Here is a 27,595-nt window from a genome sequence, read left to right on the forward strand (position 1 = left end):
TATGGTAAGTACTATCTTTATTTAAAAAAGTTATACATGCTAGAAAAAAGCATAAATGATACACGTAAACAATTGTTTACCAAATACTTATTTTTTTCCTTGTAAAGGTGCAAATGATTTTTAAATGTAAACACAAAAGTTGCCAAACATTTTTGTACTGGGGGGGAGGGGGAGGAAGAAGGAGAAAGTTATTCCTTTTGGTTGCGAATAAAGTCTTATTCAAAGACTTTCCTCCAAAATACATTTAAACCACTGAAATTTTTATCATTGTTTCCTTAGAACTTTTAAACTTTTCTCCAAAAAGTGCAATTTGAGAGAAGTTGGAACAGTGGCTTTATAGAATGAGGATAATGATAATACAGTTGTATAAAAGAACCAAGATATTATTAATAAAATGCCTCAATCGGTTTTATATCCATTAGCATGTACTACTACATGAACTGAAGGATTCATCCCTTGGAGGCTGTGATTACAGGTAAGCCTCAGCTTCAGCAGGCCTGAGCATCAAGTGTAAATTGCATAACAGTATTCACTGCTGGGGAGAGGGCATTTCTCCCTGCTGGTCCTTAGTAGCAATAAGAAAAGAGGAAGGAAAGTTGCTTCAGTCAGTCCATAATGTTTTTGAGTAAAAACTTGCAGAGTTGCACATGATTCTATTGGGGATTCTCAAGACACTATCTGAGAATTGTGTACTGGTTTTTGTAGAGGCACTGAGCAGAGCTCTAGATCTAGCAGAAACTCTTATGAAAACGTTATGAAAAAAAGACTTTACACAACAGAAAACAGGTTTGTATGGAAGAAAACAAGATGCAAACTTCCACTGATGAACACTCCGAGTCCTGGTTTTACTGATTTAATTTTCCTTTTGAATTATACTATTTTAAATGAGATGCTTCCTTTTATTTTTTTATTGAGATTTCAAGTCTTCTGGTACTTAGTGCAAGAATGACAGCTAACTAATACACTTTGCATATCTGTCTTTGTCACTGGTCCTTGTAAGTAGTGGAATCTTGTGGATGGAACACCTAGAAATAACTAGATCACAGATAGCCTTTCTCCCCTTATTAGCATTTTCAAACTTAATATCTTAAAAATAAAGTTTTACTGCTTGGAATTTTTCTTTTTTTTGGTGGGAGGAAGGCCAGAAAAAAAACAAAACCCAGAATACCAAAAACAAACCAACAACAAAAAAAAACCCATGATAAATTAAAACCGAAAATAAATATTCTGCACAGAACTGAAAATAACTGTGCAAAGATGGCATCCTGCAGGCAAAGGACTTTCATTGTATCTGTATTTCCATTACGTTGAGGCACCGGCAAAGAATAAAATTAGTTCTGGTGTTTTCTGGAGCTGTACAAAGCTCCAAAGTCAAAGCTCTCCAAAATACAGAGGAGCACATTCTCAATGGTCGTCTAGATGTTCACCAGATATGAGATTCACAATGTGTCATTTTAATAACTCCTACACCGCCCCCTAGCCGACGGTAATTCATCCCGCCATATAACCTGCAAAGAAAGGAACAAGATCAGATTCCTAACTGGAAAAAGAACTGTTTCTTCCATAACTAAGACGTTAATAAAACACATTTCTATGTTTTATATCACAAGTAATATTTTTAGCTTTCATACATCTCTTCCAAAGATTAGGAGCTGGAATTGAGCACTGACAAGTAGAATTATTTCTGACACTGACTGAAATGCTCTCACTTATAGGAGACTTGTAAGAATAAGAGTATCATATCTACTTTTCATATCATAACTATGACTTTACATGTAGAATAACTTCCAGCAATTATACAGAATCATATATTCTATATTATGTCCAATTTTGACCCTAGCTATGTTATTTTCCCTTTGTCTAAAATTCATCAATTATTTATTTTTATTCTTTTGTACTCTTAGAAGTCTCCTCAAACCCTTTATGAAACCAAACTGGATGTGAGTAAATAAAACCAGCATCTATTAATAGTTTGTGACATGTGAACAAGATCATCTTCAAAATCAAGGATTTCCATGAAAAGAATATTAAACCTGCCAGCTGTGAGGTAAAATTGGTTTTAGTTGGGGATATGTAACTACGAATTTATAGTTCTCTCTCAATAGTTACCTCTTAATAGATGCTCCTTAAGAATTTCATGAACATTATTTGTTCACATGTTACTAATTCTATTTAGTGAGAGTTACTGAGAAACAAGTCCTTACATGGGATCATAGTGACTAAGTGGCAGAAGTAAATTTGTCTCTTAAATTATGCTTACTCAAATTCCCACTAAAAACAGAAAGCTGTATATGAAAGAAAATATGCCACAAGAGGGAGGCGCTGATTCATGAAAATCTGCCATTACTTTCCCCTTACCTCTGTTAGGTTTTGCTAAAATATTACCTTTCCAGGGAGGCCTTCCTAGACCGCCTTCCCTACCCCTGCTTTTGCTATTCACCATAGCACTTTCAGCCCCTGGTAAGGCACTGTCTCCCTCACTATAATGTCAGCTCCAGGAGGGCAGGGAATCTTGTTTTGTTCACTTTTGGTATCTCTAGAGTCTAGAACACCCAGTGAATATTTACTAATGAACAAGGTCGTGAGAATGTAATGGAGAAGCCAAAAGTGCTATAGTGTCATTAGTCTAACTTTAGAATTGTGATCACTGAACCATACAGAGCCATGAGAGACGCAGAATCCAAAGAATGTCAGCTAGATATCTGTGAAAGTTGAGGCTTTCCCAGAGATGAAGACTATAAAAAGAATTCAGTTGATCATTATTTGAATCTTGATGAAAAATCTGGATGGGTGGTTAGACTCAAAATGAGAAAACATACAGACTCAATATTAGAATATATGTACTTAGAACACAGCGGGAATGGACTATCGGACTGCCCCTTCCCCTTTTGGAATGGTGACTATAAGATAGACCTCAGCTTATCTTTCATGGTCATGAGAAAATCTTTCAGAATGTCTGCTGCCTCGGACCTCGTGTCCAGGCTCACATCGGGTTGGAGTGCAACCTGAAGCACTGAGATGGTTACCATAGATTTGTTTAGGCAAATAAGCCCAATTTATTGAGAAAGAAACCCCAAATTGCTTGGAAGGTAAAATTGTTTCCTCGGAAGACTAGTATCTAGACTTAGATATAGATATGAAGTACATCAATCTCATTGATATTTTATATTAAGTTTGAGAATTAACTTCATACTTAACATTCTAAGTTCTTAAAATGTTTAAGAGACTTTGGCATATTAAAGCATCTATCAGATTAGTTTTGTGAATCAAGTGCAAAATATATGATTGAGTACAGATTTAGACCTATGATTTTAAGTTTAAATGTTTAAGAGAATTTTGCTAAATTTGTAAAAGTTTTTGAATATTTAAAATAACTGCAAGAGTCACCTGATTTATGTGAATTTATAAGAACTATTTAAGTACTTAGGAAGGATTTGTCAGACAATTCAGATTTAAAAGCAAAGTAAAATTAACCCTATAAATACAGTTAAACATAATTCAACTCTTAAATAAGATGTAACCTCCTCCTAAAAATTTTAAAATTTAATAGACTTTAAAATAGGGTAATAATATATTTAAATAGAATTTTAAAGTGCAACGTAAAAAACAATTGGTTTTAAAATGAAATACTACTTTAAAAAAGTAACTGCAATTTGTTTTTCCTAGGCACAAAGCTGCCCACAAGAACACCAAGAAACTGTACTGACAGATGGAGAACCAGAGATCTAGGTTCTCATTCTAACTCTGTCACTAACTTGCTCATTTTATTTCTTGGTGCCTTAGTTTCCTCAGCTGCACCTGACGGGTCTAGAGAGGAGAATGTTTTTCTGTTTTTGCCATTTCTAATGATAAAACTGGACAGTTACCAAAGAGAAGGATTTTGTAAGATGTCAGCCACTTTAGAGCAGTTACATCATATCTGGGTCCCTTAGCCCTCTTCAAAGTACCGCGAGAGCTGACCATGCTGACCTTGACGGTCAGGGGCTGTCTCCAGCCCGTAATTTTCACGTCAGCAGTGAGGTGCTTTGCCACACAGCTGAAAGGTTACCTCCATGTATTGGCATCAGGATCAAAAACTTCAATGGTCTTCAAGTATGTGGTGCCATCGAAGCCTCCTACAGCCATGAGCTGTCCATTCACCACTGCCAGGCCAACCTGTGGGACCAAAAGACAGGCTGCTGAGGAAACTGTCGCTAGGATGGTTCCTAAACCTCCGAGCAGAGACCGCGGGGTGTTTGCCTCCGCAGTGCACCTCCGCCCCGTCCCGACGTGTTCTGTGCTGCAGGTCAGCGCTCGCCTCCCGCACAGCCCGCTCCTGTCCTGCTGGGTTCTCAGCTGCAGTAGCTGCCACTTACTCCACTACGGCGGGACGTCATAGCCACGACCGGAGACCACTGGTTCGTTCTGGGGTTGTACCTCTCAGCACTGCTGAGCTCTGTGGTGTCGTCGCGCCCTCCGACGGCGTAGATCATGTCCTGGTACACCGCACAGCCCAGGTGTTTCCTCCGGGTCCCCATGGGCGCGATGGTGTGCCACCTGTTCTCCTGGGGATTGTAGCGCTCCACTGCAGGGCAAGGAGGACCAGTGAGGACCACTCGGCCATGTCCTCTCACCTCCACTCTTCTTCCTGGCCACTAACTTGGTGATAACGTATGTTCAGCGTCACCTGATCTTGGCTTCGGAGGGCGATTTGTGTACCTTTGGACAGTCCCACCATACTGTCGTCAGGGTCTGGTCTCAGGTATGGCAGGGAGGAGAGGGCATGTGCTGCAGTCAAGGTCCTCAGTTCTAGCTCTCACTACGTGCCTCCTTATCTTTAATTAGGGGATTAGACTGTACGATCTGTAGGCACCCTTGCGCACCGAGAATTTACTGTCATCATCAGACAACTTCTGCACTAGTGTCCTCCCTTGTCTGTACTCCTGCTCCTTTCTCAGCCAGTGAAGAGAAGACACTGGACAATGAAGCTGGTGAGCGCCACACTGGCACCAGCCTGCGGCAAAAACATCCGTCATCTCTCATATAAATAGAAAGGGCTAACACATAAACCAGTTTGTATTTATTCCTTGATTATAATAGAGAGGTGTTTTTTTGTTGTTGTTGCTTTTTAAAAGAGAAATGGTTGGGGCGGGGAGAGAAATGACATATTAAGAAAGTAGTTCTTTTATTCATTATAAATTCCCAGCAGCTTGTGAAGTAGAGGGGTAAATAAACATTTGGGGAATATACTCGAAGCCTATGGCTGCTTAAGTAGCTGGGGAAGAGCTGAGCGTTGCACTCATCTAGAAGGAAAGTGATTTTCCTAATAAATGATAGGACAACCTGAACTTTTTATACGTTTTGTAGGGGGACTGTCCTAAGGAAAATGCACTGACTTTGGAAGGGACTAACCCGTGTTGAGTGGCGACGTCCCGTCCGAGCCACCAACGGCATACAGGAAGCCTCCTAACACAGCCACGGCCACGCCCAGTCTCCTGGTACTCATAGAAGCCACGCGAGTCCACTTGTTCTCCTTCGGGTCATACCTACAGTGAGAGGAACCGAAGACTGCATGCATGTTTTTAGTAAGTGAAGCCTTTTTCACAAGGCCTGAAATCATGTTAAAGATGTGTTGGAGACAAAGACTTGCTATGGTCAAATGCAGTGAGAATCTCACATATGTTACTTAGTTGTTAGAAGAAACACTCAGAATCTGTGCCTGGGTCAGTTAGAAACTATTCTATGCAGCCTGACTTCTGATGCTGGGGCCAGAGAAACTACATTTCCCGGCTCTCTATTCGATTCTACAGGGAAGGAGGACTGGAGACGGGGTGTCAAGGGGAGGAAAAGGGCCGCTCCTTCTGTTCGTTTGCCGACCCTGTCAGTGTGGACTCAGCAGGGGCCCTTCGCTCTGGACCAGTTCATTTCTGCTTCTAGCCTTTTTCTGGCACTTCCCAAATCAGCCCGGTTGTGCCTCTCGGAGGTCTCGGTCACAGCTCCGTGAGGTCCTCCTCCGAACTCCTCAGGTAGGCGTACCAGGCTTCCCAGGAAAGTTCTGGCTCCGGGGTCTCACGTGGCTGCTGTGACACTGGGCACTGCTGTGGCCGGGCACTGCAGCAGCTGGCGGCTGGCTGGGCATTTCTCCACACAGGCTAGTCTGGGCTTCCTCTCAGGGTGGCAACCTCAGACAGCTCAGCGCTTCAAAGGTGAGTGCCTCAAGCGAGCCAAGTGAAACAGGTGTCACCTTTTATGGCCTAGCCTCAGAGGTCACATAGTGCTCCTTTGGCCACACTCGTAAGCCAGCCCAGGTTCAAGGGGAGAAAACACAGACCCCCATCTCTCAATAAGAAGTGTCAAAGTCAAGCTGTATGAAGAGCATGTGAGATGGCAGGTACTGCTGTCGTAACTTTGGAAAATACAGTCTTCTAGAACCAGCCAGGCAAGTGTAAGTCACGACTGTTCAGGGCGCCTCTCCTCAGGTGCTCAGGGTCCTAGCACTATGGGATGTCTCCTCCAAGCTTCTGGGCTCTAACCTCCAATCTCCTTCCTTTGTTTACCCAGCCCCATGGTTCCTACAAGTTACTTCAATGTCCTCTGTTCATTTTTTTCAGCCTTTCAGTATCTGCTAGCCAATTTTTAAACAGGAAATCCTCTACTAAAATAACTGATATGGTTTTTGTTCTCTTTACTGGGGCCTAATTGATAAATTACTAGCTTTAAGAAACCAATATGACAGATCATTTGGAATATGTGCTAGGCATTTTACTTTACTACATAGGCACAAAATTCCATTAGTATATTAAGTACTATATAGGAAACTATATCAATATTACAGGAAATATGAAGTAAATGATACTAAAAATAGCCCTTGTTCTTAAGAAGCAAGTGAGGGAGACAGAGCACATTCTTAATCTTCTTTTTAAATCTTTATCTTTTAAAAAAATTAGGTAAAATTGGTATGAAATTATGTATGTTTCAAGTGTACATTATAGTTCAACATCTGTATACATTACAAAGTATTACCACCAAAAGTCTAGCTACCATCCATCACCATACAATTGACTCCCTTTACCCATTTTGACCACCTCCCAACCTCCTCCCCCTCTGGTAACCACCAATATGTTCTCTGTATCTATGAGGGTTTTTTTTGTTTTGCTCGTTCATTTGACTTTTTAGATTCCACATATAAGTGAAATCATACGGTATTTGTCTTTCTTATTTCACTTAACAATACCGTCAAATGGCAAGATTTCCTTTTTTATGGCTGAGTAATACTCTATTGTATAAATGTACCACATCTTCTTTATCCATTTGTCTATCGATGGACACTTAGGTTGTTTCTATATCTTGTCTATTATAAATAATGTCGCAACAACACAGGTGCATATATTGTTCTGAATTAGTGTTTTTGTTTTCTTTGGATAAATACCCAGAAGAGGGAATTGCTGGATCATACAGTAGTTCTATTCTTAATTTTTTGAGGCCCCTCCATACTGTTTTCCATAGTGGCTGTACCAATTTACATTCCCACCACCAGTGCACAAGGGTTCCCTTTTCTCCACATTCATGCCAACTCTTTGTTGACTTACTGATGATACATATTCTGACAGGTACAAGGCGATATCTCATTGTAGTTTTGATTTGCATTTCTCTACTAAATAGTGATGTTGAACATCTTTTCATGTACCTGTTGGTTATGTGTCTTTCTTCTTTGGAAAAATATCTATTTGGATCCTCTGCCCATTTTTAAATCACGTTATTTGTTTTTTTGTTGTTGAGTTGTATGAGTTCTGAGTATGTTTTGGATATTAACCCTTTGTTGAATATATGATTTGCAAATATCTCCTCCCATTCAATAAGTTGCCTTTTCATTTTGATGATGGTTTCTTTTGCTATACAAAAGCTTTTTAGTTTGATGTAGTCCCACTTGTTTATTTTTGCTTTGGTTTCCCTTGCCTTTGGAGTCAGAGCCATAAAAATGTATTTCTAATTCTGACTGATGTAGCATTTTCACATCTTGCATCATTTTCCTAGTATGTTTTAGCACATGTTGAAACAGTTGATTACAGTTTTGATCTATTCAGTAGGTGAGTCTTTCTGATGTGCCATATTGTCTATAGATGTTATTCTGCTGCTTATTCTTCTCTCTTACGTTAACTTTGTGTGGGCTCTAAACTCAATACTTTGCTGTTGCTGATTTTTATATGAAAGAAGTTTTCCTGAATTTTTAGGAGTGGTTCGTGATAATTTTTCTACCTTCATGAAGCTCCCTCTTGTTTTTCTCATGTAGCAATCAAAAGCACAGTGGTTGCCTCCTGAGATTTACTGGCTTTGTTCACTGCTCCTACTTTTATCTTGGCCTTCTCATTTCAGTTTATCTGTTGTCCTTATCATGCTCAATCTTGATTCTACACCCAGAAGTGTGGCCTCTGTCCTGAAAGGTCATTCTGGCTGGTTCTCAACTGGAGTGATTTTGTCCCCTTTCCCCCCAACCCCACCCCCAGGACATTTGGCAATGTATGAAGATGATTTGGTTGTCACAACCAGGCCTGTGCTATAGGCACTTATTGGGTAGAGGCCAAGTGTGCTGTTAAATATCCTACAATGCACAGGACAGCCCCCCACAACAAAGGATTCTCTGGCCCCAAAAGTTAGTAGTGCTGAGGTTGAGAAACCCTCTTCTAAGTCCTCAGATCTTGTTGCAAGTCCCTGTACTTTATATGGGGAATGAGCAAAACGCTTCTTACTTGCAGCTGTTTAAATTTTCCTCTTATGCTTTCTAGTAAATGTGTATTGGCTATTTCGGGGGTTTTCTGTTCTTATATCTGTCAGACTTCCGATTGCCTGTCTCTGTCTTCTCCTGCACAGACAATGATATCCTGCAGGTCTTGTGGCTGTTGGTAGTTTGTCTTTGCCCATTTGTGTTTTGGGGTTCACAGGGATACCATTTCCCCTAGTTTATTTTAAATGTTGCCCATAGAATTTTTTTATGTTGTCGTAAATATAGATAAAATTTACCATTGCAACCATTTTTAAGTGTACAGTTCAGTAGTGTTAAAAATATTCATATTGTCAGACAACCAAGCCCATAACCTGTCCACAGGTTTGTAGCTTTGCTATCTATTATTTTGTCTGTTTTTATGTGGACATTTGGAGAGATTAAAAAACTATGCTGTTTCTACTACATATTCCCTAGATCCTCCTGCATAGAGTTTTGAAAGTGGAGAAGTAAGTTTCTTGACAGACAGATAAAAGGGAACTGGCATAGCTTTCAAGAGTTACCTGCAACTGTCTCATTTAAGACAGTTAAACTCTTCAATGTAAATATGGTAACCCAACTAGTAAATACTATTTCAAAAATTCTGAAGAGTCATGAGCATTTTTTTTTAAGACACGAGGATGAAATAAGGTATGTTCTTGCCAGTAATCACAGCACATGAGACTCTAAAATCTAATCTTTAGGACAGAATCACAAAAAACTGATGGGGCAAGAAATTAAGAACAGAATCCATTTCACCAAAATTAACTGATTTGTAAAAGTATAAAGTAAACCTTAGCAGCTCACCCAGATTTCTAAGTCCACTTCAAGAATTAATGAGAATCCACATATACAATATGTGGGGTCTTTATAAGATGTGCTTGACAAAGAATTAGTACTTTAATCATTTTTCTGGAAGAAGTCTGGGAAAAGTCATGCATTAAGTACACTCCAAGAACAGATTTCCGAAATAGTATGCTTGATATAATTTAAAATATGTAATTTAAATAAAGAAGGTAATTTAAATTATGATTCTAACACTTTGATGTTAGGCTCTATCAGTGTAATACAGTTTAAAAAAACTAGGTTGTATCTTTCATCTTCCTACAATTTAAGATCAACTAAAAACATTCTCCTTAAAGCCCACGGGAAATCTACTGAATCGTGGATCCCCTAGTGTCCTAAATTGTTTCTTTCAAAGAGCCCTCTATATTCTTTTAAAAAATTGAAAATGACGTGAAAAAAAAATCACCTTTCAACAATGTTGAGGCAGGACACGCCGTCCTGGCCCCCCACAGCGTAGAGGAAGCCGCCAAGCACCGCCACGCCCACGCTGGTCCGGCAGGTGCTTGTAGGGGCCACATCGCTGCTCCACTGGTTTGTTTTGGGGTCATACCTGCAGAGAACATCAGGAGCAGAGTTTGTGTTACACAGAGAGAGTTGGGCTATGCTTACATATTCACTGACACAGAATGTCTATGTATTCTTTCCCTCTATATGACTAATAACTAAAGCTTATGAAAATCTGATTCATGTTTTACTTTTCAAAATTCATTTTCACTTAAACCAGTTACATGTGACTATATTTTCCTTTGAAAATGTTTTCAGAATGTTATAGATAAGGCTAGCGTTCCCTTTGAGTCCCACCTCATTTCTGGTGCCTTCCCATTTTGATTTGGTGTATATCCTTCATAACTCGTCAGTAAAATACTTTTAAATAGGTATAGATCCAGATACGTATTCTCTATATGCAAGCATGTTTTCTTTACGTAAATAATACCACACAGCAGACACTGTTTCCCAGGGAAAGAAGGACAGCATGCAGATCTAGAGGGAAAGAGGCATGAAACAGTAGCGTGCCCAAGGAACTGCAAGCACGTGGGGGCCTGGAGTAGCATATTTAGGGCCCAGGTGCACCAGGGGAGACAGACGGGAAAACGGGAGGTCAGCTCATAAAGGACCTGCCTGTCCCACTAAGTGGTCCAGGCTGCCACAGATGCAATACTAAAGCAGCAAGTCATAGCTATTTCCTAGTTAACATCCCAAATGAAATTCTATGCATAGTAGAGAAAAAAACGTCACATTGACCTGCTTACCTTTCAACACTATTGAGATAAGAGGACCCATCATGGCCCCCTACTGCATATAACAGGTCGTCCAGAACACTGACGCCAACTCCACATCGCCTCTTGCTCATGGAAGCTACCATTCGCCATTCATTGGTCTGCGGGTCATATCGTTCAACACTGGAAATGGCATCTCCACTGCACCAGCCACCCACTGGGGAAGTAAAAGAAATGGTCAGGAGAATACCCGTCCTAAAATACCCAGAGGTGTCCCACTCCCTGCTGACCTTTGAATTGTGACCCAATGTCTCTCGGAAGAGATCAAACATGTTGACTTTTACATATCCCACTGGGATTGCTATAATCTTTAATTTTCCAAGCAAGTTAGTATTAGGTCCGTTTTACAGAGGAGGACAAGGACCCAATTCAGATCGAATGGTAGGTGGTGTGGTATTTAACGGACAGAACACTGAATTTGTTAGAAAACGGGCTTGACTGCTGTCTCTACTAAGCTATGTGATCTTGGTGAAATCCTGTAAACTACCTTATTTGTAAAATAAGGCATAAACATTTTAAAGCAAATTAATACATATATGAAACTGTTTCCTAAGGCATAAAACACTACATCAATGTAATGTGTAACTAAAAGCCAAAAGAAGAACCACAATTCAAAAGCCTGTTTTTTTGTTTTGTTTTGTTTTCACTCTGCTAGGGGAGAGGGATTTTGGCTCTATTCATGATCTCTTTGTAAGTCCTCTTCTGACTCAAAATAATACAAAATTTCTTACGATTTATATTACAAAATATTTTGCTCTGTTTAATCTGTAGTCTGGACTGAATCTGAATTCTATTATTACCAGCATGACATTTAAGATCAGAAAACATTTTGAAGAAATTACATTTTTCGTAAGTAATACTCAGAATAACAGGTTCAAACTGAGTTCCGCAAAGTTCTGAGTTCTCCCTGAACAGAAGTGTGGTTACAGTAGACACATCTGATTTATTCTTTCAAGCCGTCTCTATTTCAATCCAAAATAAAGAGCTAGATTCTAGAGTTTAAAAAGGTGAAGTCTAAGGGTACTACTACTTCACCTCAAAACATCTGAAAATGAATGCTTTCTAGGGAATCTCAATAACTTCCAGAGCCAGACTAAAATAGGAATAGTTTCCAACCTCCTGGATGGATTTGAAAATTCACTTCTTTAATTTCAAATCTCAGTGTGCTGTATACATTTTATTTTATTATGGTTTCATTTAAATCAGGGTATTCAATTCATACTAAATCACGGTAAGTTTTGTGTATATTAATTTGCTTAAATTTGAATTCTGTTCTAGGATATATGCCAGGAGTTTCAATATCAAAAAAAAATCTTAACTTCCAAAATAAAATTTGGCTACAAATGTGAGGGTTATGAGCATTTGAGAGAAATCAAACAGCCTAATCATTAAACCTCAGACAGAATTTTATAATAGAAGCCATTAAAACCAGCTTTTTATTGGATTACATGGTTCCAAATCAAATTAATATCACTTCATAAACGGTGTTCTTTGATACTAAAGCAAAATATAGACCTTTAGGAAACCAGTGCGTACCTAAGGAAAAATGTTACTGAAAAGGGACACGCAGTTTTATATGTGTGACATGTTGACTCTAAAAAGAATTACTTCAAAGACAGATTTGGTTAAAAACTGTTACCTTAAAGAAGGCAGCTTTCATGGAGTATCTGGAATAAGGATTATTGAACTGTGAACACTAAAAAATCCCCAACAAAATGGAAAACAAGAGGACAAACTAGAAGATACTAACAAGAGTAAAATGCTCCTGAGTAAAAAACTATTGAGATTATAGATTTGATCTTCGGCTTCCAGGGTTTATTTCCACAGAATGATGAAGAAAAGAAGACTCAATTTTCCAAAGTTAAGTAAGAATTGGTACTTTGGCATTCCAAAGATAATGAAAACCAAATTGCCACAAAAACCAAAGCAAAGGGAAGATTAAGTTTTACGTAGAGACAGATGGGTCAAGATTTACAATAATGTCAGTGAGGAGTATCACTCAAGAATGGAGTTCATATCTGGAGAGCATAAAGGCTGAGAAAGAGGGAGAACCAATTCCAGCTGTAAAGAAAAAGACCTAATGGCTTTTCTCTACAAATGAAAAAGAAAACCTTAATAGTGTAAAAACAGTGGCGGATGATTTAACTTTTTTCTTTATATTTTTCTGTGTGAATCAAAACTTCTATATTGTATGTGTATTCATTTCTGTAATAAGAGAAACAAAAATGCTACTTCAGGTTATTTTTCATGTACAAACTGACATTAGTAACCCATTACTACTATTGGCATGTGCTCTATGGTTTTCTCTTTCCATTAATCACGATGGGTGGATAAACATTTCTTACTAGACTTCCCCAGGGTCAACAGAGGTGGGGCACACAGTAGGAACAAAACAATATGGCAGGTTGTCCTGGGCTCAATAGGCTCAGTAGAGCAAGGAAAGAGTGTAAATGTTTAATGTAAGATACTGTTTTTTGACAGTACCATGTAATTGTGGGGCAACTTACACCCTGGTATGTAAATTAATGCATATGACTCATTTTAACAAGACATCCAATGCATGCGTTTTTAGATTTATATAGAGCTAGAGCCGTCCTTTGGAGAATACCAGTGCTGGATCACGAGTGAAGAGTCAAGCTCCATGAAAACTGATTATGTGTTTCTTATGACAGTGCCCATCACAACTGTCCAAAGGGCCACTCAAATGACAGTTTCTCATATGGGACAAAATGCAGTTTAGTCTTAGCACATTCAGATGCAAACCTGCAAAGAGTACTTCTCCACATCGGATAGGTTTCCGCGGTCTTGTCCTCGGTCCTTGCATTAGTGGTCGTTCTTGAGGCAACAGGAGATAGTTTTTGGCCTCATCGACCAAGTCTCTGTGGAGGAAATTCTGCTTTTATTCTAGATGTCTAAACAACATTGTTAGTCAAACCCCAGGATGGTTTAAGAATATGTAAGTTGGCAAAGAGAAGCATAAATCAAATCAAATCATGAGTGCCAACAATATTAAAAGGGTCACACACGAGAGCAGCGGTGCCAGTCACACGCGGAGTTGTGCACTGGCTGGCACGTTCATCATGACTGCATATCTCTGTGCAAGTTTAGCCTAAAACACAACATGCTGGGGGCCCATACTAACTTAGGGGAAACTGAAAATTACAACTCAGTTACCATCTGGCAAAGTTACTGCTTTCTGATAAATTCTATTAGAGTCACATCAGCCATGGCACTAGGAGCTTGCTGGATTAATTAGAGTACTAAAACTAGGTCACCAATTGTCTCGCTAAAAGGAAACTGTGCCATCATTTAATACTGACATGTTATCCAGTACTGTCTGAATGGTTTCCTCTCCACAAGTCTACTGAGGATGAACAAAACGTTTTCTGTCTTTTAAGGTGTTTTATGAGAAGAACCTAGTATCTGTACCTGCTAAATACAACATCCTAATGCAAACTATTTACGTGATGTCCTTATTTCACTTTAGTCCTTTGCCTGCTGCGATGCCTGATTAGTTCAGTCTGTTACTGTTTTCTCTCATCTAAAAGTATTTCCTAAGCTACACTATATTTTCAGTTCTCTGGTTTTTTTGTTACTAAGAGTAATTTATTCCTGCTGATCGGTCCCCAGGCATGACCCAATAATGCAGTTCCAATATATGGCTTTGCTAAGGCCCCTTCTGAGTTTATATTAAAAACAAAAACAAACAAAAACCAAAAAAAGTCCCCAAGCTGATGACCAAGTTTTTTCTTAAAAACAAAGACTGTGATCTCCTTCCTAATAGCTGTTTTTCAATTAAATTGTTTGAGGTTTCCTAGAAAGAGTACTATAGCGCTAATACTTAGCGAACCAACACGAAATTAATAGTAACGACAACAACACTTAGAGCTGTGTGACAGTCCCATCATAGCTCTATGCAACAGGTACTGTCATTATACTATCCCAACTTTATAGATGAAGGAACTGGCAGAAAGGGGTTAAAGTAACTTGCCAAAGTCACACAGCCAGTAAATGTTGAGGTCAGGATATCAGGGGCCGATTTCAGGAAGGGGCTCTTTTAAAGCTACTCTGTGATTACACTTACTTTCGGCATCAGAATCAGTACAATCTGATTTCTGCTTTAGGCGGGAGGGGTACCTTGGTATTGTTTCTTCAGATTGTTTCAGCAGCCATCATTCCTATGGTTTTCCTCCTGCTATTGTAAATATTTTTGGAGGAAAACTGCCATTTGTCAGTGTTTTCAATTTAACAGGTAAACATCTACAGCCCGCTCTGACATCTGTTAAGGGGACAGACTTGGGGTTACAGAAGAAATGTAAAGGCACGTCCATGACCTCCCTGTGTCCTACAGATTCCTGACTTGAGAACAGGTTTCTTCCGTCGCTCAGGGAGACCCACAGGTCAGTGCAGTTTAAGGACTTCTGAGTGCTGACTTGCTCTTCCATTTGTATATATGGAACATGCTAGGAAAAATTGGTTAAAAACACCATATGCTTTCAGATTTGAAACTAAATCTTAAAATCTGTCAAACTGGGAAAAGTAATTTATTAAATTTTATATGTATTACAGAGATAGCCCAATGAAGTAGGTGTTTTGTTTGCTTGCATTTAGAGTTTCTTTCAATTAAGAAACATGAAACTGAGCTTTAGTGGGAATCTTCCCACAGCCCTGTCAGAGCGTCCATAGCCTCGGAGAGCAAGGCCGGGCCTAGTCCCCAACTGGGCATACGTAATAGAATGAAAAAATGCTCCTGACACACTTTAAGAGTCAGTAGCATTATTTATCTCAAGGAAAAAAAAAAATCTATTAGCAGAGAATAGCCTCTTCAAATTCAAGCTTGCATTAAAATCTTAGAAATCTACCTCTTTTTTGCCACTTCTACACAAATAAGCACCACACATGAAAAACAAATGGAATGGAATACTGGAAGTTCAGTCCTTTCTGCTTCCATTTCCTCCTCTTGACCCAGAAGAAAAAACCTGTTAAGTACTGCCCTGGTTCCAGTGCTAAGAAACACCATATTTAGGAAGCAATGCAAACGAGGAAATTCGGAGAAAACGGAATGCTCAGTTGTTGATTTTTCCCATCCAGGGCCATTCATACCTGCATTCTTCATCGCTTTTGATGAGGGGATCAGAACCTACAGTGCCCACCAGGAACTTGGGACTGAGCAAGGGCAGCCGGACGTGCTGCAGCACCTACGAGAAAACGAACTATTAAAGGCACGAGCGCCCGTCTGCAAGGTATTTCAGAGAACTCTACCCACGCCTCTGCATTATATTTCCGTTGTTTGGGGATCTAATTGAATTAACGTATTAATTGATCTAATTAATAAAAAATGAAGAGGGAGGCAAGGCATAAATACTAAAACTAAATTAAATTTATTCTAATCACCAATTCAGTAACTAGAATACTCAGAAATTGAAAGCACACTAATATTACTTTAGAATGCTACTTTAAGCTTTCAGCAGTATAAGCTCTTCTATAATTAGCTTATATAACGACTCTTAACAATCTAGTAGAATATCCTATTAAATTGCTAAAGACGACAGTCATAATAACAAGACCTTCAAACATTTCATTTAGTGATGACTCAGACCCCATATCATCCCTTTACTCTTCAAAATGTCATGGGATTTCCAAGTCATAGGGAAGGGAAGCATGACAGTCACCTTCCCACTTTCTGTTGTTCATTTTGTACCATTTAGGCTCTGACTTGCACTATAGCCCGACCCCAGAGCTGATGCAAAATAAAAAGAAAGCAAAGGAGCACAAAGTTCAAAATGATAAACACTTAAAATGCTTCCAAACACTTTCTCCTTGATTATTTGGAAACAGATGGTTTTTCTTCGTCTAATATAAGGGACTGTGATAACTGTTTCTTTTTGCATGTCCAATACATATTATTTCATCTAGGACAAAGCAGTTACTCAGAGACGCGTTTCCATCCTACCTGTGGTAACTGAGGGCGTCTTTCCTGGATGCTGTACTTGACCCAGGCCATCACTGCATTAAACACCTGTTCTTCACTTCGGACGTTTAGCTCATCACTAGATATTATATCAATGAGCTGATTGGCTGGAAGCAACATGAACTCTTCACTTTCCATCACCTGTTCAAAGGGAGGTAAGAATAAAGAAAAATCCTTGACATCATATTTAATTTATTGTCTCAGTATTTGTCTCAAGGATTATGAAGGAAAGCTCTATTTTCCAAAGGAGCTAAAATTCAGAATAGTGCCAGAGGAGACAAAAAGTTTAAAAAGAGAACAAAGATGGATAGAGCTGTTTTTAGGACAATGAAACTATCAGGTATAATACTACAATGGTGGATACTTTTATGACAATGACATCCAATGGTGGATGTCATTACACAGTTGTCAAAACCCATAGACTGTACACCACCAAGAGAGAGCCCTGATGTAAAGCATGGACTTTGGGTGATAATAACATGTTAGTGTAGGTTCATCAGTTGTAACAACGCACCCTTCTGGTGGGGATGTTGATAGTGGGGGAAGTTGTGTGTGTTTGGAGACAAGGTATATACGGGAACTCTGTACTTTCAGCTCAATTTTGCTGTGAACCTAACACTGCTCTAAAAAATAAGGTTAATTAATTTAATAAAAAAGGAAACAAAGGAGAGTACAGAGGACACAATTAAAATTTAGGAAAAATAGTAATGTGTGATTAAGATAAATGACATATTTTTAAAAATAAAATGCAAGTATCAAAATAAAAATTTATATTCAAAATTAACTATATCAAATTATAACTCCAGATATGTAAGAGGCATATAAAAAAAAATCAAGAAAGCTTTCAGAGGAAGATTAGTTGCTGAAAAGGTTGTGTGTAGGGCAGAAACACCAAGGGGCCATTTTAAAAAAAGGATTGAGTGTGTCAGTAAGTTCATAAGCAAGAGTGAATTTTAATGAGTCAGACCCAGGGAAACCGCTGAGGACCAACCACTCTGATTATCTATCTATCCATCCACTCTGTGGGAAACTATAAACACCAATAATTTATCTTTATCCAAGGCTGGGGAACTGTCAGAACGGAGACAAAATGACAAGAGTATCACCTTGTTGTGCAGTCCGGCCACAAATCCCAAGGTCTTGTACCTCTTGCCATCAGTGTGTAGAGTGAAAGGGACAGGGTGCAGTGCAGAGAAGGGAAATGGTCACTGCTACACTCTGTGTGGTCTGTTCTCTCATACAGAAGATCGTGCCACGTGTGATGTCCGTGAGTGGCAGAAGGCTGTGGTGAGGAGCTCAATTCTCACTGTGTGACCTCTAATGCAGGTGATGTAGTCTCTTGGGACAGGGTCATTTTCATGCTCATTAAAAAGTCATACTATTTACCAGGATATGAGACAAGCCATAACAATCTGAATATTTGATTAATAATGTTTTTGCCAAATACATTAGAAAAATATGCGAATCTCAAAACCGTGTAGGGTCATAAGGTCAGCTATATTTTTAGTAGAAAGTACTAATGAGCACTTCCATTTTTATGGTACAAGTATCAAATCATCTGAGTGAGAGACATTCTGGGGCTCAGGAAATTAAATGGGTAATCTTTAAGTTTTAGCTCAGGTTGCTCAGCCAGGCAATTTAGCAGTTAGAATGACGGCATTGTACTCTCTGTGGCAGAGGTGTCAGATTTAGCAAATCAAAATACAGGACATATTTACACTAGAAAATCATTAGTTGTTCATCTGAAATTTAAATTTCACTGGGGTTCCTGTATTTTATCTGGCAACCCTACATTAGGGGCTATAAAGTTCAGAGTCAAATCTGGGGCCTCACTCCAAATTAGGGGCGTGCGCCTTCCCAGCGTGCAAAACTGTAGCCTTGGCTGCAGCCCACTTTCCTCTTGTTTTCTTTTCACTCCAGTTTCTTTACTTAGTGATTATCAAAAAAATGTTACATAAGTAGCAGGGTCACCAAATTTAAAGTTTATGAATGAACCACTATGACCACGGAAATCTGTGTGAGGAAGGATGTGTTTGGCACTAAGAGTGCCAACACTTTTAATAAACAAAGTATGGTTAAAATGTTACTTCTTTTTCACCAACAAGAAGACATTAATGATCTACCATTAGGGCAAATGTAGCACGAAGTCTATCCTTGAAGCGAACAACCAGTTAAGAAAAAAAATGCTTGAAAAAAAATGCTTATCTGCTTTTCCAAATAAGAGTTTACAGATCTCAGTTTTAAATCCCACACTACTACGGTAATTTCTTTCATAGCTTTAGGGTTATATTGGTTTTCTGTTTCTTCTTGAGTCAGTTTTTGTATATATATACAATATATAGTTCCTCCTTCTTAAAATAATCCCTTTGCATTTCATGACCCCACATTCCTAGTTTTCCTCTATTCTATTCCCAGTTTCCTTTGCCAGTTGCTCTTTAGCTAAGCACCTTTCAATACTGGAAAAATTTTAGGGCTCTTTTCGTCTCTCTCCCCACTCCGTGATATCACTGGCATTGATTTTTTGACCTTGTTCATGTTGTTTTGTTACCAAAAAGTTTTAAATTTGTGTGCAATCAGATATATCAATCTATTCTTTTATGGCTTCTGGGTTATATCCTGCCTAAAAAAGATTGGACCATAGTTTAATTACTATGACTTAATAACTATGTTGATAACTCCTAAATTTTAATCCCAGCCTAACTTCTTTTTTAAAATACTCATAAACATGGCCTGCTTAATATCTCTACTTGGGTATCTCATAGGTATCTCAAATTGAATATATCTAAACACAAAACCCATGATCTTAATCTCCTCAAACAGTTCCCATTTGTAGTACAAATTTCCAGAAATGGGATTGCTGAGTTGACTGTGTACAAGAAGTGTGTGATTTTGATAGATACTACTAAATTTCTTTTCAAAGGGGTTACATCAATTTAAACTCACACTACCAATGTAGCTATTTTGTCCATGGCCTTGTCAATAGGGTCTGCAATCAAACTTCTGGACATTTGTAATCTGGTAGATAAAAAATAGTACTTATGTGTAATTTTAATTCATGTTTCAGTATTATGAACAAGCTTGAGCCGAGTTTCATATGCAGGGCAATCTGAGTGTCTTTTTAACGGCTTACTTTTCTATTAGGTCACATTGGTCTAGGATAGTGACCAATAGGAGCTCTTGATTACTGCCAGGGATATGAATTGCACGTATTTTCCTCCAGTTTGTCTTTGCCTTTGTCTTGTTATTGTTGTTTTGTTTTACCATGCAGAAATTTTTTATTTTTATATAGTTACATCTATCAATATTTTCTCCTATGCTTTCTGGGTTAGTCAATTAGGCCATCTTCACTTCAAGACCAGGAAGGAATTGCTCCACGTCACCTAATATTTTCATGGTTTCTTTTTGTATTTTTAAGTCTTTGATCCATTGAAGGTTATACTGGTAAACTGAAGATTGATATTAAAGTGTAACATGGACTGTGTCTTTCCTTTGCTTAAAACATTTTAATGGTTTTCTATTGCTCTTAAGATTCAATTTCAAATTCTTCACATGGCTTATTAACTTCAGTGTGATCTCATTCTGTTCTTTCTGTAAAATCATTATGCGACATCCTCCCTTTTACTCTCTGGATCTCACTGGGTTTCTTTCTGTTCCTCAAACTAGTTATGCTTCTTCATGTCTCAGAATTCTGCATAAGCTGTTCTAGAACCAAAGTTTAATCTCTCCGTAATACACTGTTAAATCATCCAGGGCTGCTTCTTTGTAGCACCTATTACTGTAATTAATTATTTGTGTAATTATACATTCAATGGCTGTCTTCCCTGCTAGCTTACAAACTCCAGAAAAATGGATACTCTAGCATCTTATTCACTACGGTAGCCGCTTTTCTCTAACACAGTGGCTGAAACAGAGGTTTACAAATATTTATTAAATGAATGAATAAAAAATAACAAGTTTAATGAAAAATTCTTTTGATAACATTTAACTTCATTTTTTCTGATTATTAGTTCACCAAATAACCTCTGACCTATAATTTATTCTGCTAAATAAGCCATATAATAGGGAAGGACATGCTTCATGTAAATGACTGATACCAGGTATCCTAGCTCCTTATGAATTAATAAACTGTATTCTGGCTTATTACATTAGTCTTTTATGAATATAGCTAGGGACAATCAATCCCTAAACTTTCAATTTTGCTGATAAACACAGAATTGGCCTCTAAAATAAAACCCGGGTTTAGAATTTATAACAATTTAGTTCTTTGATATTATGAGTCAGAATCAGCAGTAAATACCCAAGCAGCTATGTGTTAGTCAGCAGAATGTGAACCCATATGGCTCTCTGGACAAACACATATGAATACATTCAACCACCATGTACAACTCACCTCTTGAAAGTTATGTTGAGTGAACTTGTCTGCTATTCTTAGCAACTCACGACATGAATGTGTGTCTGCAAAAGCCCGAATGCCCAGGCAGTTGGAAGGATCTAGCTGTCTCTTTAAGAACTCACAGCAGGCCTCCTGTATTTCCGCCAGCTGGAGAAGGCAAGCAGCTGGCAGGAGGGTCTGAACATTGCCCTCTTCCACAGTTATCTGGGAGGTATACGCAAAGTCAATCAGCAGTTCCATAGCCCTCTCATCTATGTCTCGGATCACGACTTCTGTCTGACGGCTCTCTGCCAATTCTCCTGTAAACATAGCTCGGAAGTAGGGACTACAGGCTGACAAAATGACCCGGTGGGCATATATCTTCTTAGCGCCCACAACTAGCACCACATCGCACAGCTCACGGTGCTTTCTCAGGAGGTTAATCACTTCCAAGGTTTGTCGAGGGTGCTTGTCTGAGATGTAGGGCATGCGAGCAGGTTGGGGAACCCCTTCTGGCAGTTTGTTGGGGTCTCCAAGGGTGCAGCGGCTTGTTACATCCATTCCAGTCTCTCCTGGTCGAATGCTGGTACACCTACAGGAAGGTAGGGCGAGAGGGAAGAGAAGATGGCAATATTATTAGAAGCCATAAAGTGTTCCTAAGTGAAGAGACAGGGAAACCTGCAGGTAATCAAAAGAGAGAACTGGGCCCCCACAGCGCTTGTTTTCTAAGCACTCTAGTATCTTGAAGAATGAACAATATTAATTCCAAGTCAGCACTTTCACTATGCACTCCCATAGAGGAAAATTCTTTCCTCATCTTAGAAGTAGACAGACTAGATTGTTTGGCCATATCTTTTACAAATGACTGCAATTTATGAAAAACATTTATAAATTATGATCTCTCTGCACAAAACAGACCAATGGACTTAATTCCTTAATCTGGTTTAACCAAAATCTTGACATTAGTTATTTTTTGAAACACAGAATGTTGATTTCTGATTCCCTCATTGATTTTTTTAAATTGCTCTAAGGTTCAGGACAAAATATATAAAATATAGCTCATGTTGCATGAAAAGATCAAAAGGAAATATGCCAGGGTCCAAAAATGAACTTTATATGGAGTACTGTATTTCCTGTATTCTAAGATGCATATTTTTCAGTTTACACAGTCAATCGTAATAGTTCTACAGAAGTAAAAAACAAAACTAAGAAAAAAGGAAAAATCATATGCACAGGGAACAAAAAAGTGTCACTGAGATACTATGGATAATGGCTGAGGGCCAGATGTAATTCGGAGGATTCTTTTTTTAAAATTTTTATTAAATGTATTAGGGTGACAATGGTTAGTAAAATTATATAGGTGTCAAGTGTACATTTCTATAATACATCATCTAAAGATGACATTGTGTGCTCATCACCCAGAGTCAGAGGATTCTTTAGTGGGTGAAAGAGAGAAAAGCTCAAAATACAGCTTTGTGATGTTGAAAACTGAGGTATCAATTATATGGCTAAATAGGTGCTATACTGCCAGCTAGTAAAAGCTTTGCATGCCTTTAATACAACATGCACATTTCTAAAAAGTTGTTCCTAAATCAACTGTGTGGCTTATAAGTGGGGAAATATAGTAAATAACTATGTATTTGCATTACAAAGGTGTAACTTGAAAACCAAGAACATGGTCCTTCCTTTCTCCAACAGCAAGCTGTTTTTCCAAAGTACTCATCAATTCAATCTTTCTGTGCTGGGCCTCAGCCCACAAGTGATTGTGTATTCTAGAGTACAAACTGTCCATAATTCCTGACATGTGGCAGAAACAGCACTGTTTATGCTTGAGAATCGAAAGACTGAAATATAAAGCTGAGCAGTTAAAGGTATATTTTTTCTACCCACATTTAAGAAGGCTTTTAACAATTTAACAATTCAGAAGGCTTTTAACCACAGTGCTTAACGGTGCCTGTATGTAGTACATGCTGAAAGAATAAATAACATGGTTAACAGTGGTACAATCAAGCTTTAAAAAAAACCACAACCCACCATTACAGATAAGACCAAATTCTTATCCTTTCTAGGTCCAGCTCAAATACCACCATCTCTGTGAAGCTCTCATCTCCACAGAGAAGACGTTCCCTCCTCTGTGTTTACATCTCTATAAAAATCCTGTTCCTGGTGTATTATGTTGTCTGTTTACATGTCTTTCCATCATTTCATCTGTATATAAGCAGTAGATAGGCATAGTACAAGTACCATATAAATGTTTGGTGAGTGAATAAGCCAATTCCTAATAAGGTTGGGCTCAGCTTTCTATTTATATATTTAAGGAAAGATGGAAGAATTACATTGCAAAATGTTTTAGTGTCTCTAAATGAAATAATTAAAAAATAATCTCTTGGGAAACAGGCACATTGTTGGTGAGACTGTAGATTGGTATATTCTTTAAGGAGGGGAATTAAATTAGTCAATATCTACCAACATTTTTACATCTAAGAATTTATTCTATACTTACACATTTGGGCAAAAACCAGTTAGAAGGATATTCGTTGCAGAACTGTTTGTAACAGCAAAACATTTGAAATAATTTGCCTCTGAAAAGGAATGGTTAACTATGATACCTACAGATAAGGGAAAACTATGTAAAAAGTTTTAAAGAAAACTTTTTAAAGTTTTAAAACTATTAAAAAGAATAAGGTAGGTTTATATGTATTTGCACAAAGTACAAAATAATTTCTGAAGTGAAAAAAAATTACAGAAGAATGTGCAATTCATATGCTGACAGTGTTTTTTAAAAAGGGGAGATATCCTATATATGCTTGTATATGCATTACAATGTCTGTGAAAGAGTGCATTAAGAAACTGTTTACAGTGGTTGCCTCTGGAGAGGAAAACTGAGAGCTGGGGTCAGCATTGGGAAACTTACTTTTCATTGAATATTCTATTTTATCTTTTTAAATGTTGTATCATGTACTCCTCCACATAATAGCTAGTTAAATGAATGCAATGAAGCTTTACTAATAAAATGCCAATCAATTTCACAAAACTTTATAATTAAGCATTAGAATCCCTTTAACAATAATTTTCTTGTTCACAGTCCCAGCTCCAGGGGAAATGTCTGCAGGTAACCATGCAGTAATTCAAACACCTATTCAGTGATTATTAGATTCCAGGGGTACAAGGATACAGAAGACGTAGGAGACTCAAAGAGCTCATACTCTGGTAGGGAGAATGAATATGTATTCAAATAATTTCAATATAAAGAGTTACTTCTCATTCAAAACTTCTCCATAGCAGCTAAGTATAAACTCTACTTCCCAGAGACTGCCTTCTGGGTTGCAGCAAGAAAGGCAACCTAACAAGGAAATGCTCTTTGGAAGTGTGATCATGACTTAATGTAGGCATCAGGTAAAAGTAAAACCAGACAGCAATGGGTAGGCCAGGTTTTGGCCAAATGATGGTGATGAAGAAAGAGTCATAACTTAATGGCATCGGAATTCTCCAACATGATTTTGAATAACTGGCAGTGTTATATAATAAAGCAAAAAAAAAAAGTATGAGTAATTATGTTGAATATTTTATACAGAAATTACTGATAAAAACATCCCCATGCTGTGCCTTCCTTCTCTTTTTAAAAAATAATGAGCTCTCATTTTAGCAATTACATAAAATACAACATTTACGGCAGCTGGGGATGAGAAGCAGTCAGTGGCTTCTATAGTAATGTTAAAAGTTGAAGTGATGGAGTATTAATATATGTGTAGTTAATTTCATGTACTTTCAGTTAAACACTATTCTTCTATAGAGTAAGTTATAAATAAGATGATGGCATCTGTTACATCCATAACATCTTTTCATCTGGAGATCTCAAAGCATTTGCAGGCATTCATTAATTCCCAATATCCTGGTCAGATACAATACAGAAAAACATTGAGTCAAAGAGAAGGTGAATAGCTCAAGGTCAATAGAAAAACTGATAACAGATTTTGAAAAAGCTATGTATTTTGGTTCTTGTTCCTGGTTCTAAGTCATATCCCCATCATGAAATATTTCTTTTCTTTTTTTAAAGATTTTATTGGGGGAAGGGGAACAGGACTTTATTGGGGAACAGTGTGTACTTCCAGGACTTTTTTTTCCAAGTCAAGTTGTTGTCCTTTCAATTTTAGATGTGGAGGGTGCCATTTTAGCTTCAAGTTGTTGTCCTTTCAGTCTTGGTTGTGGAGGGTGTAGCTCAGCTCCAGGTCCAGTTGCCATTGCTAGTTGCAGGGGACACAGCCCACCATGCTTTGCAGGAGTCGAACGGGCAACCTTGTGGTTGAGAGGACGCGCTCCAACCAACTGAGCCATCCGGGAGCTCAGCGGCAGCTCAGCTCAAGGTGCCCGTGTTCAATCTTAGTTGCAAGGGGCACAGCCCACCATCCCTTGCGGGAGTTGAGGAATTGAACTGGCAACCTTGTGGTTGAGAGCCCACTGGCCCATGTGGGAATCGAACTGGCAGCCTTCGGAGTTCGGAGCATGGAGCTCTAACTGCCTGAGCCACTGGGCTGGCCCCCATATTTCTTTTCTTAAAAGGGTTTGCCACAGCTCTTTATCTTTGATGTTAAATAACAAATGATTAAATGTAGTTCAATAAATGTAAAATGATTTTAAAAAATGAAGAACTAGAACTGGGCTGACTTTTGTTTCAGTAAAGATCCTATTTGTTAGAACACATTGAGAAAATGCATAACTAAATTCTAGGGTGGGGAGGGCCTGTAATTGTCTATATTTTCCCACACTTTTCTATGGACTAAGTTGTTATGTCTAATACCTTTTTTACTCCTGAACCATCTCTACAATGCAGCTATTTTAACTAACAGAACGAATGTATTACCGAACATCAATGAAATAACCAAAACCATAATGAGACGTTGAGTGCAGTGTATTATAAGTAATTATTCTTATATGGCAACAGAGTCCTGTACAGTCCATAGGGAACGGAAGACTATAATAAACCCATACAGTACCGTAGTACACTTAATGATTATCACAAAAAATTACCATGCAGAAAGGAAAATTTAAATGTTATCTACATGAAAGTCATAGTGCTCTTTAGAAATTTAAATTCTGTATTTTACTCTATTAAAAAACTAATTCCTTTTACTTTTGACTTATTTTAGAACAAGAGTCATTAGTTCCGAGTAGAAGTTTTAAAGATTTGTAAACATTTTTTAAAAAAATTCCCACGAAGCCTTGAAATATCACGTGCTGAATTTCAATCCGTGAAAGCGAAGGTTTTCTTGCTAGACGCCTACCTGCGCATTGGCTTTCCTTCCATGCACCATGGAAAGTACCCTTCGCCACACTCTAAAGCCGAACCTAAGACAACAGAAAAGCAGTCACTTAATAAAAACGATTTCTGCTCTTCCCAGTAACCATCTCCACCATAATCACTTCGTTCAGTGGTAAACAATTTTCTATCCTATTGTATCACAGGCGTTTTGCAGATAAACAGTCATAGCCTTTACCCAGGACCTGCGAGACAAGTGTCTTTACTCTGAATGCTAAGACGGCCGCGAGCGAAGGTGAGAGCAAGTGCTCGCGACGAGTCCCGACTGTCTGTCCTCAAACAGCGCGTGGAGACGTTTACCTTCGGCCTCACCATCAGGCGCGCCTGCGAAGCACGCACGGGACTCCCACAGCCGCACCGACACGCTAGGTCGGAAAGGGCGCACGCGGGTGGAACCCGGCCCCTGGAGGTACCGCGCGCGAGTGACAGGAGTGGGAGGGGGCGTTTGCCTTGAAAAACTAACACCTCCACTTCCGCCAGCGCGGGCAGCTTGAACAAGACAGAAACGCTACGGTTCCACGATTTCACGTTCCCTTTACCAGCCCCGTCCTCGGTCCCCGAAACGGCGTCCACCGGCCACCTGACAGCGTCTCGCTCGGTCCCCAGGGTTAGAGGGGACGCGCAGTGCCCGCTCCTGGCCCCGGATTCCACCCCCCGTGCGGGGAAGCCGTCCGAGGGAGCCCCAGGCCCCCGACAGAACCGCCCGGCGCTTTCCCGGGCTCGCGGCGGGCCTGGCAGCCAGCTAGATGGCAGCCTGCTTGCTACCCCCGAGGCCCGGCCCCGGCGCCCCAACTGCCCCCGCTCGGCGCCGACTGACAGGCGGCCGGCGAAGCGCGGCCCTCGCCCCACCCCGCGGTTCAGCAATTTGGGGCTGCAGGTTGGCGCAGCGAGCTCGGGGCGCTGTCCACTGTCGCTGCGCGAAGGAGGCTAACTTACCGGCTCTGACACTTCCTCTTCCTCGGCCACAGCCGCCCCTGCCTCCTCCGCCCGCCGCCTCCTCTCTGCCTCCTGCCCTGCGGCCGCTAGCGCAAGCAGGATGCAGCTCCTCGAGCCGTTTCCTCCCTGTCCCTCGCCC

At 39.3% G+C, this 27,595-nt stretch overlaps 1 protein-coding gene across 1 annotated transcript; it reads right to left on the reverse strand.

Annotated features, from left to right (window-relative positions):
• On the reverse strand, positions 1–27,595 carry KLHL20 (kelch like family member 20). Its single transcript, XM_081026398.1, has 12 exons — positions 27,457–27,595; positions 26,486–26,549; positions 21,222–21,795; positions 16,814–16,972; positions 15,964–16,058; positions 13,624–13,739; positions 10,834–11,017; positions 9,990–10,133; positions 5,392–5,525; positions 4,356–4,564; positions 4,049–4,155; positions 1–1,508 (listed from the first exon to the last, which is right to left on the reverse strand). The coding sequence occupies exons 2-12, from the start codon at positions 26,506–26,508 to the stop codon at positions 1,424–1,426; spliced, it is 1,830 nt and encodes a 609-aa protein (XP_080882524.1). The 5' UTR covers positions 26,509–26,549; positions 27,457–27,595; the 3' UTR covers positions 1–1,423.

The sequence above is a fragment of the Rhinolophus hipposideros genome, assembly GCF_964194185.1.
Source record: "Rhinolophus hipposideros genome assembly, chromosome: 19".
NCBI lineage: Eukaryota > Metazoa > Chordata > Mammalia > Chiroptera > Rhinolophidae > Rhinolophus > Rhinolophus hipposideros.